This window comes from Lissotriton helveticus, chromosome 4_1, assembly GCF_964261635.1.
Source record: "Lissotriton helveticus chromosome 4_1, aLisHel1.1, whole genome shotgun sequence".
Classification (NCBI taxonomy): Eukaryota; Metazoa; Chordata; class Amphibia; order Caudata; family Salamandridae; genus Lissotriton; species Lissotriton helveticus.
Window position 1 is genome coordinate 2,049,993,029 of NC_136063.1, and position 18,218 is coordinate 2,050,011,246.

Consider the following 18,218-nt stretch of genomic DNA (forward strand, 5'->3'; position numbering starts at 1 on the left):
AACAGGGTTTCAAGTGTATCATAGTGAGCCCTGTCATATCTGGCTAGGAGCGCCTGTGTGTTGGAGATTCACCAGACATTGGCCGCTTGAGCTGCCACCCTTTTCCCTGAGGCTTCTAGCACTTTTGAGTCCTTGTCAGGGGGAGGAGCATCACCCGTGGCTTGTGAATTTGCCCGTTTACGAGCATTGGAAACAACTATAGAGTCCAGTGGTAACTGTCCCTTGATATATGTAGGGTCGCCAGGTGCAGGTTTGTATTTCTTCTCAATCCTGGGGTTTATTACTCTGGCCCTTGTGGTGTCCTTAAAGATGTCTCCAGCGTGTCTCAGGACACCTTTTAGCATAGGCAGAATTTTTACAGTTCTCTCAGAAGCGGAGAAGGTGTTAAACAAGAAATCCTCCTCAATAGGTTCAGCATGGAGTTGGACATCGTGATTTTTTGCTGCCCTCTCAATAAGTGTGTTGAACGCAGCTGTGTCCTCTGTTGGTGATGTTTTAACAGTATAGACATTGCTGTCAGTGTTAGGACGTGGTTCCCCTGGGTCAACAGCGTCCGCCCAGGGTTCATTGTGGTCTTCTGGATCAGAGTCCATAGGATAATTGTACTCCTGATTGTAAGCCTCCTCCGCATCTGCATCTGAATGTGTGGGTGAAGTAAATTCTGGATCTTGGCCACATGGGTGCAGAGGTTCAGACAGAAGAGGTGACGTTGCTGAATCCCTCTTTTTCTTCAATGGAATCTTATAGGACTCCATTGGCTGTTCTGGGACGAATTTCCGCTTGTGAATGGAAAGTCTACCAGTTTCAGCGTCGATGAATTGCCTCGGCTGGTCTTCCTGGAGAGGCTGTCGATGATTTGTGGCCACTTCAGTTGTTTTAGACTTTTTCCCCATGGACACCTTCTTTGCTGGGTCGACGCCCGTAAGTGGGGTGAACGCCTTAGGTGGTACCGGTGGCGGCAGTATAAACTTTATCGGCGCCGACGCCTTCGGAGTGGCGACGACCGATTTTGGGGGTGGAGCGGCCTTTGGTTCGACAACCAGGGCTTTATCCTTTATACGCTGCAGCGAGTCCGACACTTGCTTTGAAAAAGAGGCGGATGGCCGTATTGACACGGGATCTTTAGAGCCACGGTGTTTTGTGCGCTTGATGTCCTTGCCGACTTTGGGAATGTCGAGTCGACGCTTAGGATCAATAGTGTCCTGCGCTTTGGTTCCTTTAGCGGTATCAACGGTCTTCGGCGCCTACGTCTTTGGGTCGATGTCCACGACCTTTTTCTTCGGTGCCCCGGATTTCGGCTCAACCCTTTTGAGCGGCTTATCCGGCCCGATAGCACCCTGTGGCGGCGTCGAAGCCGACGGTTCAGAAGCCTTTGATCCGATCAAAGTTACTTGCACTTTCGGTTTGGTTTCCGGTGCTTTCGGTTTTATGGACACCGATGTTGTTGGTTTCGATTTTGGCCGATCAACAGACGGCTCTTTAGAAATGTCCGTAGCCGGGCCCTGAAGCGAGGCTGTAGAACTACTTGTTTGATCTTGGGTAAGGCCTTGAGGCGATCCCTCGACCTGAGCCTTATCGAGTGTTTCGTCAGAGGCCCCCGAACCAGCGGTCGGGCCTAGCTCTTAGCTCGAGCTATCGTCTACGGCCCCATAGGGCTCATCGTCGTCTCCTACCTCGTCGACGACTTCGATATCCTCGACCAATTCTTCATTTACTGCTTCATAGCTGGAGTCAACCTCCGACGCAGGATTCGACTGGTTCTCCTGAACTTCATGCTCGACCCCGTCGTCGTCTTCAGCGTCGAAGATGTTCACCGGGTCAGGCGTTGTGTGCTGGGCTTCCTTCCGCGCAGCGCGTCGAAGGCGAAGTGTCTTCTTGGACCGGAACCGAGAACAGGCCATACAGCTGGCCTCATCGTGATCCGGAGACAGGCACTTGTTGCACACCAGATGGACGTCAATATGAGGGTACTTGGAGTTGCAGACTGGACATCTTTTGAATGGGCTCCGCTCCATTTTGAACGTCGACAAGGCCTACGGCGTCGACCGGGCCCTTGGAGATAAATAGCCAAGCGGCTTTTCCCTGACGTTCGGCTCGAAAATTGAGCCGGAATGAGTACTTGGCACCGATTGCAAGACAATACCGACAATACCTATAGGCCTTTTGGTCAAAAGAAAGTTTTCTATCGATTCCGAACTTGAGTAAGCAAATATACATCCGAACCCAATGGCGGAAAAAAACAATCTGAGGATGGAAAGGATGCCCATGCGCACTATAGTCCAGGGGAGGAGCCACCAAGACTCTTCCAGGACAACAATGTGCAATCTTCCGGACCCAACACTAGGCGGCGATCTATGCATAGATGTGAATTCAGCAGCCCACATGCCTCGAACTCACTAGTTCTAGTGATTACCTTGCACCAGTCCAAACAACCCTTATGGTGATGGTTGTAAGTCAACCTTATAGACCAGCTATCCTAGTGGTAGCGTGGACAGAACAGTCTTAGGCTAAAAGACTCTTGAGGGCGTGTAAAGCCAGCTGTTTTACCATATGTAACCCCTTGAATATCAAATGAAAGGACACCACACAGGATATATATCAAATATATATGTATTTATTTACTAACACACTCCTCTGAACTCTTTATGAGGTCAGAGGCAAAAGCACATAACAAGTTATACTCAGAAATACTTTAAATAGCATAATTTACAGTTAGGCCCTAATGGCGCGTAAAACCATATACTAAGTAAGTGGTATAAGAACCACGACTCGGGAAAAGGAAAGGCCTAGGGCCTAGAGGATCGCTGGGGCTACACTATCTGACCCTTAGGTTAGGAGTAGGAGGCCCACAGGCGGCGCGTGCAGTGTCAGTACACTCACGCGAGAGTCAATAGAAAGTCAATAGGAACCTAAAAAGGTAAGTAACGAAGATGTAGGACACTTCCGGTCTAAATAGGAAGATACAACTAACAAAACTAGACACTAGGATAGTCAATCCCTACAGGAGCACCGAAGTACTCGTGTTACCTCACCCACAGGCTACGGGTGCATAGGTGTCAAAGTGTGTCGGGTTTTCTCGTCGTTTCCTATGGAGCCTTGGAAGAAGATGCTGCAGGCGACCAGGAGGAAGATGTCCGGGTGGATCCAAGGGTGGATCTAGGATTAAGAGGACCTGAAAGCAGAGGGGACAGAGTCTAGGTCACTAGCCAGTGACCGGGTGGAACCAGGAAGGAACCAGATGTCGTCGAGGAGCAACCAGGTGCAGATGTGAAGCTTGTCGTTGCAGCCGCTCGGACCAGGAGGCGTCGAGGACGGCCAGGTGCTGGAGAGGAGCTGTCCCACGAAGGTTCTCGCAGATGGAGGGGTCGACTTCAAACTCTCCAGGCAGGAAACCTATTGTCCAAACCTCCGTGACTGGAAAAACTCCTAGCAGCAGGAGGTCAGACTTGTGTCTGTGGCAGCAGCGTCCATTTTGTGACGCTGGGGCTCTGGTTAACTTTAACCGGGATAGTCAGGAACAACATGTCTTCTCCCTCTAGAAGGGTGGAAGGCTACCCTCGTCGCCAGAATTGGCGAGGGGGTAGTATTCCAAAGCGTATGACACCTTACACGACATGTTTTGATAAAGCCAAACCAGAGTTAGCATTTAACCGCGAGGTTCATAATGCTCTTAAGAGTATATGGTATGGCAATATCATAGAACAGCTATAAGGACATGGTTCCGAAAGCTGCAGACAGGCTCAGCTCATGCTAGAGCACCATCTCACACATAGCCAAGCACTCTGCCTCCAGGATTGTTAAGGACTGCCATAGGAGTGACTTATAGGTTACTGTGTGTCAATATATAAGTAGGTATAGGAATACTATACCTAAGCAAGGGGTGATTACACGACCTTGCCCCAGCTGAATGATCAGCCAGTTGTGTCTATTTGAGTGGCCAGCCAGGGGTGGCATAATACATGTTGCAGCCCCTGGTAGGTCTTGGGTGCACCAATGCCCTGGGTACCTATGGTACACTATACAGGGACTCCCAATGGTGACCGAATATCCAATTTGGTATGTACCTACAGTACGTGGAGTCCATTTTACAGTGAGAGCAGATAGCCCGGGGCCCTGATTAGCAGGATCCCGGGCCAACTAAGTCGAAAACCAGCTAAACACAAGGCAAAAAATCTGGGGTAACCATAGTCAGGTATCCACCTTCCTACAACTGCCACCAAGGGTAACTGAACCGCACCACCACTGCGTATGTAGCTCCCTCCTCTGTTGGCATGCTCGAGGGAGAAAGCAGGCCGCTATCCAGAGACGCAGCAAGTCTGCTGGCGTCACCCACGTCTTGATCGTAAGGCTGGTATTCTAAAGGGTCAAGCGACCCCTCCCATTCCTCCCCAAGGCCAAGTGCTTCAGAATAGGGCTCAAGCTCAGATATAGGACACGGGTCCTATTGGCACCGGAATCTGTGCAGGCTGACGCAGCTCTGTATCGAATTTGGTGATCACAATGGGGCTGGGGCCGCCAGTGGCACTGGGAGCATCGGCGTCCGGGGACGGTCAGGGTGACACGACCGGTGCCGGTTCAGATTCATGGGGGCCTGTTGGAGCTGGGGTTGTAGCCACTAGTGCAGAAACAAATGGGGACCCCTCTGACCCCACAGGGCCCGAAAGAACACCAGAGGGGTCGGGCCCCATTAAAATGAGATGCATGGCCTCATAGAACCTTTTCATTTGAGCGGGGGTTACTGTGGCTTCCGGGAAATTTGGGCTGAGCAGAGTCAGCCCAGAGGAACCAAGCCTTGAATGGCGGAGTTCTTTCGCCGCGTCAGCCGACGGATGAGGAGAAGTCGAAGCATGCCGAGTGCCCCAACGATTTTGAAGAGGACTTCGGACTCCTGGAACCGTCTTGAGTCCTTCCTCTGGAGCCGGACCACGACTTCCGCAGAGTCGCACGCTGAGCCTCTTCAGGGGCTGCTCCCTCAAATCCGTCAGTGCCATGACCCGGCAGCTGGAGACTTGCATTCAGGGTCAAGCTCAAGACACCACAACTTGGTCCGTCACTGAAATTGCGAGGTGACAGGCACCACAGGGTTTAAAGCCAGTTTTCCTTGAGGACTTACCCGGCACACCAGGGGGGAAAAAATGTCAAACATTTTGCAAAAATAATGTCAAATACTGACAGAGGCTTAACTCTTCTATCACATTAGCGCTGGGTGGCAAGTTAAGAAAAGAAACGACGTTCGTGTACAGAGGTGGCAATTATATAGGTGATGTGAATGTCATTTGCGAAGCGGACGACGCAGATGCATGGATCTGGTTGACACCACCTACCAGTGCGCAGGGGAACTGTTCAAAAAAATCTTCCGGATCTAGTCTGACGCCTGTAGAAATTCAAAGGTAACTCATCTGCAGCTAGAAGTCTCTTTGGGATGGGATCTTTGGGATGGTTAAATTCAGGGTGATGGATTAGATGGGTTGCTGGTAAATTGTACAACTAAAAGCAGTGTACAAAACAAATAATCAGCCTTCACTTAACCTCACTTTTTATATCCGCAAGCTCAGGTTAATCTCTTAATAACCATATAGATGTAGTCATAAAATTCTTACCTCTGCAGGTAGATGGACTTCCATAGGCACATAGGTTGGCCAATAACCCATAGTAAGAATATTTACTGTTAGCTCAATGTTACCTGGAACATTCTGGTTTTGCATATACTGGGGAAAAAAGCAGAGGATATCATCAATGCATTTGTAGCTTATCTGCCAATATTCAGGCACAACAGCGCAGTGCCAGAATACTCTCTCAAATGATAATACGCTCTAAAAATTTGCAAAACATATGGTCATTACTTTCACATTTCAATATTTCAAATGATTACAGACACACATTAATACCCCAACATGTAGGCTGAAAGATATTCATACAGGTGTACAAACACCTATCTTTCACTAACTAAACACTTTCCAGAGCTTTGGCAGGGCAGGTTTAAAGCAACTTTGAAACAGAAATTCAAATTGGTTCTCATCCGCTCATTATTTTACCGATCGATCAGCCAAAGAAACACAAAAACAATCAGTGTAAACTTCCTGTAAGAACTATTTGAACAAATAAGAATTTTCCATTAGAAATTTCAGCCAAAAGCTACAAGCTACAAGACTGACGGAAAAATTACTTACCTTAATAGTTTTTTTTTTTAGGTAATCTATCTTTACCTTGGAATATCCCATACACAAGACTGCATCAGGAACATTTATACAATATCGCTACGGCACCGGCAGGTGGCATAGACGTAGTCTTTAAGTCAGACATGTAGCCATGATGAAGTCATAAGAGTCGTATTACACCAGGACTGGCTCGATAACATCAATTCTACTGCTTTACCCTGTTCACAGGCAATGTAACTAATGAAGAGCTGGTCATCTTATCATATGTTAAGTGCGGTTGATGAAAATGTTCACTGCTATCTAGGCTCTAGTCTGTGTAGCCTTTCTTCTTTCAAATGAGACGGAGATGGGTAGAAAGTCGGTAATGTGATGGATTCACGCACGCATAAAAAAAACGTTACACAACATAGACCCCATTTACATCAACAAGCACAGAAACTTCCACAAACCCACCAGACATCTCAGCTCAGCTGGACTCCCAGCCGTGCATATGCAGAACCAGATTTGGAGGTTTTGTCTTCTACTTTGCTCTGGATTGACCCACCCCTACATATCAGAGCCAGCTACTCAGTTGTTGAATTCTACAAGAAACTGAAGACCAGGCTCTTCACCTAGCCTTAGCTTGGCCTACCAAACTCCTGCTTCAGTGCAGGGATACCCCCCCCATGGTGAAACATATATTATATAAAAGTACATATAACATATCATATACCATTTCAAACTTATCAAACACAACACCAATTACAACACATAAAACATAACATAAGATAGGATAACATAAGACAATATGTTGAGGCAACAAACATACAATTAGTTAAGGGTACGAGGGAAATTTAGAGATCTGAGCCCAGTTATAACCCCCCTGAGAAGACTATGAGAAACAACGGTTAATTGTCTAATAGTTTGTCTTCTATTCAACTCATGGTAGTAGACACATAGCCAGCCCTACACACACTTAGTCTTGACTTTGTTTGAAGACCCACAGTTATCCGTTGTTTCTCACAATATGTTGAGGCAACCATCACTACCGTGGCTGAAGAGGAGACAGAAAAGTCTCCGTTGAGCCAGGCTGTTCTCTCTTCGACCAGTTCAAATGAACTCAAAGGCCCTGAAGATCACAATGTTCTAAACACTTCCTGCAAAGGCACCTCTGCAGTGGCTTTATTTGCCGGTGTACATGAGCAACCAGTAGGATGCAAGAAACCAACAAACTGAGCAAATGTAGGATCTTCAGGGCTGGTACTAGCGCTCGTGCCCAAAACACTGGAACCATGTCTTGAATATCCCGGATAGTCTGAAGAGAAGGCTCTAAAGCATGATGGTATCCAAAACTGCCAAATGAACAGGAGGCTAGGGGAGGGCTCTGCTCTAGGAAGATCTGGGACAAATGATCGAAAATCCCACATTGAAAATCAGCGAATCTGTTGAGTGGTGATGATGAGACATGAACTTAGGAGAATTGGCTGTGATGAGGATTTTGTCCAGATATGGGCATACCCCAATCCCTGTAGTCAGAGATGGGTCACCATCACTGCCATCACCTTTGTGAAGACCCGAGGTGCTATCGTCAATTGAAAAGGTAGTATTGCGCACTGTTAACAGGTAGAACCTACCATGAACCACAAGCACTTCCTGTGGGCCTGCAGGATCGGATGGTGGAAGTAGGGTTCATGCCGGTCTATTGACATCATCAATGCTTCAGAGCCAAACTCCAATCAAACCTGGGTCAGGGAAGCATTCTAAACTTGTCCAGCCGTAGGAACCAATACATGAACATGAGTTCAAAGATTGGAAAAATACCAGCGTCCAGTCTTAGGCTAAAAAACTCTTGAGGGCGTGTAAAGCCAGCTGTTTTACCATATGTAACCCATTGAATATCAAATGAAAGGACACCACACAGGATATATATAAAATATATATGTATTTATTTACTAACACACTCCTCTGAACTCTTTATGAGGTCAGAGGCAAAAGCACATAACAAGTTACTTAATCACAATCCGTTAATTTGCACAAAATACAGTTAGGCCCTAGGGGCGAAGCAAACCATATACTAAGAAAGTGGTAGGAGTACCACGTCACGAGAAAAGGAAAGGCCTAGGGCATAGAGAATCGCTGGGGCTACACTATCTGACCCTTAGGTTAGGAGTAGGAGGCCCAGAGGCGGCGCGTGCACTGTCTTTGCACACACGCGAGAGTCAATGTTAAGTCAATGGGAACTTAGAGTTTAGATAAAGAAGGATTCAGGACACTTCCGGTCTAGCTAGAAGGAAACAACTAAAAAGCTAGACACTTGGATAGTCAATACCCTTGGGAGCACCAAAGTACTCGCGTTACCTCACCCACAGGAAGCGGGTGCATAGGTGTGAAGATGTGTCGGGTTTCGCCGTTGAAGTCTATGGACCCTGTGAAGAAAGATGCTGCAGGCGACCAGGAGGAAGATGTCCGGGTGGATCGAGGATGAAGAAGACCTGAAAGCAGGCGGGACAGAGTCTGGGTCACTAGCCAGTGACTGGGTGGAACCAGGAAGGAACCAGAAGACGTCGAGGAGCAATCAGGTGCTGTCGTGAAGCTTGTCTCTTCAGCCACGCGGACCAGGAGGCGTCGAGGACGACCAGATGCTGGAGAGGAGCTGTCCCACGAAGGTTCTCGCAGATGGAGGGGTCGACTGCCGTATTGGAGTCAACAAGTCTTGGCAAAGGCAACCCACGCAGGATTCAAAGAAGGCTTCTGATGCAGACCAGCAAGGTCTGAGGCCTTAGGAGTGACTTATAGGTTACTGTGTGTCTATATATAAGGTTAGATATAGGAATACTATACCTAAGCAAAGGGTGATTACACGACCATGCCCCAGCTGAGTGATCAGCCAGTTGTGTCAGTTTGAGTGGCCAGCCAGGGGTGGCATAATACATGCTGCAGCCCCTGGTAGGCCTTGGTTACACCTATGCCCTGAGTACCTAGGGTACACTTCTACAGGGGCTGACAAGGTGAACCAATTCCCAATTGTAGTTGTACCTAGAGTACATGGTGTGAATTTAGAGAGAGTGCATCTGGGTTGTGGGTCTGATTAGCAGGCCCACAGCCACCTCTAAGTCGAAAACCAGTAAAGCAAAAAGTGGGGGTGACCATAGGAAGCAGACCCTACTCTCCTACAGTAAACAGTTGGTGGAGGTTTGGTGCCTAGTTTCCCAGTGTCCAGGAGTACAAAAATAATCTTTTGTCTCTGGTCTAGTTTGTCTTGCAAGCGCTCAAGAACATGTTGCAACTGTTTTTATGTGGCTCTGTGCTACTCTTGGTGTTTTTCGACAGCGAAGATTTGGAAGCAGTCAAAGAGCTTTTTGTACCTGTTGCAGTCTTTTGAGTAAGTGCCTTCAATGCCGACCGCTAAGGTGTCGGTTTCGATGCTGAGGTCTTTGAAGATGTACCATCTTTTGGTTCAGAGGCTTTTTTCGGATCCGATGTACGCTGCTTCGATTCAGAGTCTTTCCCAGACTTCGGGTGTGCCGATGAAGTAAGCTTCCGTGCCGGTGCCAAAACAAACTTTTATGCTTGATATTTTTTGACGCTCGTTTAACAATTTCCAGGCGGAGTGAATTCGTGTTTGTGCGCCTGTTGGTGGAGACCTCCATGACCCAAGGGCCGTAGGGCTCCGAAAGCCGGTTTGGTAGGTGTTTGGGAGTCTTTCGCTGAGGTCCTCGTGTGCCCCTGTGTGGAATCTGGGGCACAGTCTGAACTGTTTCCACTGCGCTATGCTTACCTGTCTTCTGTTTCTTGTTTGGGGTCTGGCAACAGTTCCCCGAAGATATCCGGTGCGTCTTCTGTGTGTCGCTGCACGATGGTGTTCGACCAACGATGCGCTCTTTGCTGCCGAAGTGTTTTCTTCAACCGGAGCGCCAAGCATCCCTCACAGGAGGACTCCTTGTGTTCTGGTGTGAAACAGATTGCACACTTCGTGTTGGTCTTGCCGGGAGTACTTTGCATGGCAACTGGAACAAAAGCTGCTAAGCGTGCTTTCCATCCCCTGTGGACGTTTTTCTGTAGGATGGAGGTGGAAAAGTTTTAGAAGGCTGGGTCAGAGGCCGGGCGGTCGCAGTGAAATACCCAATAACACCAGCTGATGTTGTTTGGATGGGAAATGCGCTGGATTGGACAGAACAAAGAGCGCCGCAAAGGCCTTGGTGAGGAATTATGTCCCGGAGCTGCAATATAGACATCCAAACAAGATGGCAGAAAAAAAACATCTGACAAAGGAGCCAAGCAACATGCACACCGGAGGAGGGGTCACTACACCTTGTGACTTGAAGACTTCTTTAAAGAAAAACGACTTTTAATTGTCCGAGCCCAACACTAGATGTCAGGATAATGGTAAGCTTATGTCTCTAAGGCCAAAGCATGCTGCATAACACACCCACACACACACACACACACACACACCACGATTTCAACCATTCCATAGAAATTAAAGACGAGGAGGCACACCAGCTCCTTGCAAGGATTTATTGCACAAAAGAATGACATTTGTCGGCAACACAGTAGGCCACGTCAAGTTAGAAAACACACTTATGCGCCTTCATTAAAAAGTGGAAGCGATGCACATGATTTCATCAATTTCATATCGAGAATTCATGTGTATTTATATATTTTCTATGTCCGTTCCCAATAAATGTTAATAGGCAAATGAATAAAAAGCTAACACCAGTGAATCACTGACATAGAAGTGAGACCGAAATCAAGCCCTTACGAGGGCTATGATACTCAGGGGGTGTAATTCTGAAATTGGATACACCAGTCAGTAATTTGTTTAATGAATTATTTAGGAGAGCAGGTCTCTTAATGTACGAGTTACTTACCTTCGATAACTATCTATCTGGTAGAGACGATTCTAGCCGCAGATTCCTTAACGTAGAATTGCACAAGTTACTACTTGTGTAACGATATATCTGTAAGAGACATTAGTTAGTGATAGATTCCTTACCTTAGAATATCCCCAGGCGTCAGACTGGATCCGGAAACTTTTTGCAAAGCAATACCCCTGCGCGCCGGCAGGCGTCGTCCGCGGCTTCGCGTCCGTCGTCGTTAGCGCCGGAATGACGTCGTCGGAGTACTTAGACGCCGCCCATGCGCGCTGACGTCAGTTCTGATACACAGCTTTTCCGCGCCAGATACGCAGAGCCATGATAGAACCAACACTGGTGCCATGAAACTAGGGCCCTGAAAGGGGATGATCTTAACCCTAGATATCGGTTCGCAGAACGGGGAGTATATGGGTGGGCGGTAAGGAATCTATCACTAACTAATGTCTCTTACAGATATATCGTTACACAAGTAGTAACTTGTGCATCTGAAAGAGACACGTTAGTGATAGATTCCTTACCTTAGAATAGATACCCCAGCAATACCAACCCCGGTGGTGGGTCTGCGAACCAATAATCACACCAGAAAGTCCTGGAGGACGGAACGGCCAAAGAAGCCATCCCTCCGGACTTGACTGTCCAGACAGTAGTGTCTTGCAAACGTGTGCAGCGAGGCCCACGTAGCTGCCTGGCAAATGTCCTGCAAGGGCACCCCCCGGCCCAGGGCAGTTGTAGTAGCCGTGGCACGGGTGGAATGAGCCCGCAATCCAACAGGGGGCTCCTTTTTAGCCAAGGAGTAACATGCCTGGATACACAAGATGATCCACCGCGAGATGGTCCGCTTGTGCACCGCTTTCCCCTTCTTAGCGCCCACGTAACCAACAAAGAGTTGGTCATCCACCCGGAACTGGCGTGTGCGATCCAAGTAGAATGAAAGCGCACGTTTTGGGTCCAGACGGTGGAGCCGCTCTTCCTCTTTAGAGGGATGCGGTGGCGGAAAGAAGGTGGGCAAGGTGATAGACTGCCCGATATGGAAGGCCGTGACAACCTTGGGCAGGAAAGATGGCTTTGTACGTAACACAACCTTGTCCGGATGGACAGAAAGGAAAGGAGGAGTACAAGAAAGAGCCTGGAGCTCACTCACTCTCCTGGCAGAGGTGATGGCAACCAGGAAGGCAGTCTTCAAGGTAAGGCGACGAAGAGGACAGTTGTGAAGCGGCTCAAAGGGAGCACACATCAGAAACGTAAGAACAAGGTTCAAGTACCACTGAGGCATCACAAACGGAACAAGGGGGAAAGTGTGTGTGATGCCCTTCAGGAATCGACTTACAATAGGGGACTTGAACAAAGAAGGTTGATCAGGCAGCCTTAGAAAGGCTGAAAGGGCAGAAAGGTAGCCCTTGATAGTGCCCAGAGCAGAGCCCTGCTGGGCAAGAGAAAGAAGGAAGAGAAGAACCTCCGAAAGAGGGGCAGCAAGAGGATCCACAGCCTTTGCTGTGCACCATGCCACAAATCTGTTTCACCTGCAGGCGTATACCGACTTAGTGGAGGGACGCCTGGCTGCCAGAAGGACATTACAGACTTCAGGAGGCAAGTCAAATGGCCTCAACTGTCGCCGCTCAATCTCCAAGCATGGAGGTGGAGACTGGACAGGTTCGGGTGGAGGACCGTCCCCTGCTGCTACGACAGAAGGTCCTCCTGAAGAGGCAGACGAACCGGGGGATCGACTGACATACTGAGTAGCTCTGGATACCAGTACCTTCGTGCCCAGTCCGAAGCCACAAGGATGACTTGGGCCCGGTCGCGTTTGATCTTCAGCACTCTGGGCAGAAGTGGTATAGGCGGAAAGTCGTACAACAGACCGCAACTCCACTCGCGACGAAAAGAGTCTCCGAGCGAGTGCCGCCTTGGAAATTCCAACGCGCAGAACTGATGACATTGCGCGTTCTCTTCGGTGGCGAATAGATCTAACCAAGGCTCTCCCCATTGCTGAAAGAGGCCTTGCGCCACGTCCGAATTCAGACGCCATTCGTGATCCATCATGCACCGACGGCTGAGTTCGTCCGCCCTGGCGTTCAGAGAACCTGCCAGGTGTTGAACCACCAGGGTCACGCCCTGCTGTTCCAGCCACTGCCAGAGGCGCAGAGCCTCCTGGGAAAGGGTCCACGACCCCACCCTGCCCTGTTTGTTGCAGTACCACATGGCGGTGGTGTTGTCCGTGAAAACCTGCACTACACTCCCCCGGACAGAGGGGATGAATGCCTTCAGTGCTAGACGAATCACCCGCAGCTCCAAGAGGTTGATATGGAGCCGGGACTCCGCCGGAGACCAGAGGCCTCTGATCTCCGCCTCTCCCATATGGCCTCCCCAGCCCTGGAGGGACGCTTCCGTCACAACTACGTGCTCCGGCTGGGGAAGGGAGAGGGATCTGCCACTGACCCAATCGCGGTCCATGAGCCACCACTGCAGCTGTCTCGTAGTGCCCTCCGAGATCAGGACATGGTCGGAAAGGTTGCCCTGATGCTGGGCCCACTGAAACTTCAGGTCCCACTGCAGAGCCCGCATCCGCCACCGAGCGTGATGCACCAGAAGGATGCAGGAGGCCATCAGCCCCAGAAGCCGCAGCGTCAACCTGACCGATACCCGGGATGAAGGCTGAATGAGTGGAATCATAGCCTGAATATCTGGAACCCGCTGTTCGGGAGGATAAACCCGAAACTGCGCCGAGTCGAGAACCGCTCCGATGAAGAGGAGCTTCTGAGAGGGGCACAGGTGTGACTTTGGCACATTGATGGAGAACCCCAGCTGATGCAGGAGGTCTGCCGTCGTCTGGAGGTGGCTGACGACTGTCTGGGGCAAGCCCGCCTTCAACAACCAGTCGTCGAGGTAGGGGAAGACTGAAATCCCTAACCTGCGCAGATGAGCTGCGACCACCGTCATCACCTTTGTGAACACCCGTGGGGCGCTGGTAAGGCCGGAGGGGAGCACGGTAAATTGAAAGTGCTCGTGGCCAACCGCGAACCGGAGGTAGCGCCGGTGGGCCGGCAGGACGGGGATGTGGAAATAAGCGTCCTGCAAGTCCAACACTACCATCCAGTCTTCTGGGTCCAGGGCAGCTAGGACCTGAGCTAGAGTCAGCATTTTGAACTTCTCCTTCCGGAGGAAGCCGTTGACGTTCCGTAGGTCCAAGATAGGGCGGAGGCCCCCTTTGCCCTTCTTGGGTATAAGAAAGTAGTGGGAGTAGCAACCACACCCTACTTCTTGCCCAGGAACGCGCTCGATGGGCCCCTTGGCCAAGAGGGCCGCAACTTCCTCCTGCAGAAGTCGCAAATGATCCCCCGATACTCGGTGGCACTGCGGTGGCATGGCTGGAGGGGTTACCTCGAAGGGGAGGGAGTAGCCCCTTCGGACAATTTACAGCACCCACCCGTCCGACGTGACATTGCGCCAGTGGAAGAGGTGATGCCGAACCCTGCCAACCACTGGCGTCACATGGGCCTGAAAACATGGACTAGGAAGGTTTTGCGGCAGGTGCTGCAGAGGGAGGTGTGGACTGGCCTCGCCGCTGTCCCCGACCGCCACCACGGCGGTTTCCACGGCCACCACCGCGCTGCTGAACATTCTGCGGTGCGTGGCTGGCAGCTCGTGTGGGGACGCCCCTTCCGTGACCACGAAAGGAGCGAAAGGCACCCGATTGCTGGCGTGGGGCCGAGAGGCCCAAGGACTTGGCCGTAGCCCTGGAGTCCTTGAAACGCTCAAGCGCATGGTCTGCCTTGTCGCCAAAGAGGTGACGGCCATTGAACAGCATGTCCAGAAGAGTGGACTGGACATCGGCCGAAAAGTTGGCGGTCCTCAACCAGGCGTGGCGTCGAACCGCCACCGTCGTTGCCATTGCCCTGCCCAGTGAGTCCGTGGTATCTAGCCCACACCGGATGGAATATCGCGCTGCATCTCGACCCTCCGCAAGGGCTTGGGCGAGTTTAGCCCGGACCTCCTCCGGGCATAGTGGCAGCACGTCCGCGACCGTATCCCACAGGGTGTGGGTGTAGCGGCCCAAGAGGCATGCGGTATTGACAGACCGCAGTCCCAAACTCAGGGACGAGAACACCTTCTTCCCGAACTGTTCATACCTCTAGGATTCCCGATCGGGCGGGGCCGTCGGGAATGCGGTCTGGGAAGTCGAGGCCTGGATGACCAGGCTCTCGGGGGTGGGATGGGTGGACAAAAAGCATGGGTCGCCCGGAGCCGGGCGGTAGCGTCTGGCCACGTTCCTATCCACAGGCGGACCTGAGGCGGGCTTGGACCAAGTGCCCACAAGAACGTCACACAAGGCCTCATTAAACGGCAGCAGTGGCTCACTGGAGCTTGCCTGCGGTTTAAGGACCTCAGTGAGGAGGTTAGTCCTCACGGCCGCGACGGGGAGCTCAAGGCCCAAGGCCTTGGCCGCCCTCGTCAACACTACACTGTAAGCAGCCCCCTCCTCCGTAGCCACGGTGGGAGGGGAGACAAATCCAGTGTCTGGCGAAGTGTCAATACCACTGGCCTCCCCAAGCTCATATGTCCAGTCCTCTTGAGACTGGCATTCCTCTGCCAGAGGGTCAGCAGACCCCTCCCAATCTTCCTCGTCACCCATCTCCTGTAGAACAGATTCAATAGACGGGGCCTCCTCATGGAAATAAAAATCTCCAAAGGCCGTCAGAAGCGGTGCCCAACGGCGCCGTTCCGGCGCCAGAGTCGGACCGAAGGGAACATTGGGGACGGCGTCCACAAGGGGCGCCGGGGGTGACACCCGTGGGGCCGGCGCCGGTGAGGTCGACCGGCGACAACCCAGATCCGGAAGCGGATCCGGTGAGGTCCTGCGGCGCCGGGACCGAAGTCGCTGGCGGTACCGGGGCCGAAGCACCCGACTGCGTCGAGGCCGAAGCACTCGACCCGCTAGGGCCTCCAGCCGGGGCCGCTGGGCCCGAAGGCGTCACGGGACCCGGCTGAGAAGGGAGGGACCTCATGGCCACGAGGTACCGCTCAACCTCCTCCGGCGTCGCGCCATGCCCAGGGACCCGAATGTGTGGGGCAGGTGGCGACGCCTGCGACTCCAGTGGAGCCGCGTGGGTGGTGTCACCCAAACCCCCGGCCGCATCGCTCGAGCGTCGGGGTGGGTTGGAGGAACGGTGACGCCTCTCCGACCTCTCATGCCTCTTACCTGAGGACTTGGATCCCGACGACCACTCCCGGAGCTGCGAGGTCTCCGACCTCGCGACCGGTCCCTCGACCTCCCGTGGGACCGGGACCTGGAGCGGCGCGGGGCCGACTGCCGGAGCTCGAGCCGCTTGCGGGACCGCTCCTGCCTAGCTTTCGACGTCAGGGCTCGGCAGTCGGAGCAGGCACGGTCGTCGTGGTCGGGGCCTAAACACTTCAGGCACCGGCGATGGGGGTCGGTAACCGACATCAGGCGGTCGCACTTGGAACAGGGTTTGAACCCGGGCATCCCTATCGGCACCGTCGGAGTCGAAGACTCGTACTAGAAAAGCGATCAAAAAGATCGAAAAGTTTAGTCAAAAAAGACTAAGGGGTAGAGCTTCTCCGGATCTGCGCTAGCTGGCGCGTAAATAAGAAGAACTGACGTCAGCGCGCATGGGCGGCGTCTAAGTACTCCGACGACGTCATTCCGGCGCTAACGACGCCGACGACGGACGCAGAGTCGCGGACGACGCCTGCCGGCGCGCAGGGGTATTGCTACGCAAAAATTTTCCGGATCCAGTCTGACGCCTGGGGATATTCTAAGGTAAGGAATCTATCACTAACGTGTCTCTTTCAGATATCCCCAGGCGGGAGACTGGATCCGGAAAACTTTTTTAAACAGCATCACTACTCACCGGGGGGACGGCATCGCACGACTCCGCCCCGGCGTCGTCTGCGCATGTGACATCAGCGAGGTCACATAAATCCCACCCCAACGCGCCTACGTCAGTTTTCTTCGGAGAACTTTTCCGCGCCACAACGCGGAGCCACAAGACAAACTGTGGGAACACGGTAACAGTGTGCGAAATAGCACAACATTTGGAAAAAGGAAAGGTGAGGAACAACACCATAAGGAGCAGTGCCAGACACCGCAGTACCCCAAGGCAGGGAAAAATAAATAAAGAATAAAGAACAGGGCCCAGCCCTGAACCGCCACCCTGCCAGAATGTAGACAGTACCTCCCAAAGACAAAGTACACATGCAAAATGTCATGACAACCTGAGCAGGAGTATAACCCCAACCAACAACAACGAAGGGGAACCAGTTCCAAGACAAACAGGGAACGACAACCCTCCAAGGCAACCCTAGCACAGAGTATGACAATCCCCAAGGAAAGAAAAGGCAAAGCACTGCCAGGTGACCCCAACCCAAAGAGTAGCAGAGGTGCCAGGACCCTAGAATCAAAGAGGGAGGAAGGGGAGGGACAAGAGCAAGGCAAGCCCTAATCGCGAAGCAAACAGGACAGAGGGGCACAGACCCATCCTCTAAATTGCCAAAGAGTAGGAAGAAACAAGAAACAAGACAAAAACATCCTGTCAAAGAGCGAAGAATGCACTCACAGAAACATAGCCATCCACTGGAAGGCGAGTGCAGAAGGCCAAGCCAAAAAGGTCCTCGCAGAACGGGGAGGAAGGGCAGTCTGTGAAGGAATCTGCAGCTAGAATCGTCTCTACCAGATACATCGTTACAGAAGGTAAGTAACTTGTACATCTGATAGAGGCTACTAGCCGCAGATTCCTTAACGTAGAATTGATACCCTAGCCATACCCACGGGGAAGGAGGGCCTGGGAAAGGAGCCCACCATCCTGGACATAACAGAATGTCCCACAGGGGACCAGCCCAACCGACAGAGCGAGGAGCCCCTCTCTCCAGGCAAGGGGAACCCCACAAGCACAACACTCCCAACCCCTAGAGGGGTGTGGGAGGTAGAAAGGAGAACGAGAAGCCCGTTCACACTCAACAGAGGAAACAAGGACATGGCCAGGGGAGGCCGAAGCACCCCACGCCCCTACAAGGCAACCAAACCTCCAGCCAATTCCAGGTAAGGAAGAGGAAGAAGAAGAAGAAAAAGAAGAAAGAGAAACTTAGAGGGTCCAAGGAAACGAGGGAAAAAAAAGCGAGCTCACCATTGTCGGAAACCAACAGACCAGACAGAGCGGCGCCAGCAGCAATAAGCATCCGGAAACGG

At 51.6% G+C, this 18,218-nt stretch overlaps 1 protein-coding gene across 1 annotated transcript in view; it reads right to left on the reverse strand.

The window, feature by feature from the left end:
• Positions 1-18,218, reverse strand: part of CUL4B (cullin 4B) — a 945,370-nt gene that overhangs the window by 244,711 nt on the left and 682,441 nt on the right. Inside the window, exon 16 of the mRNA XM_078688736.1 lies at positions 5,601-5,708. Within this exon, the coding sequence (XP_078544862.1) occupies positions 5,601-5,708 (108 nt within the window). The remainder of the gene's footprint in view (positions 1-5,600; positions 5,709-18,218) is intronic.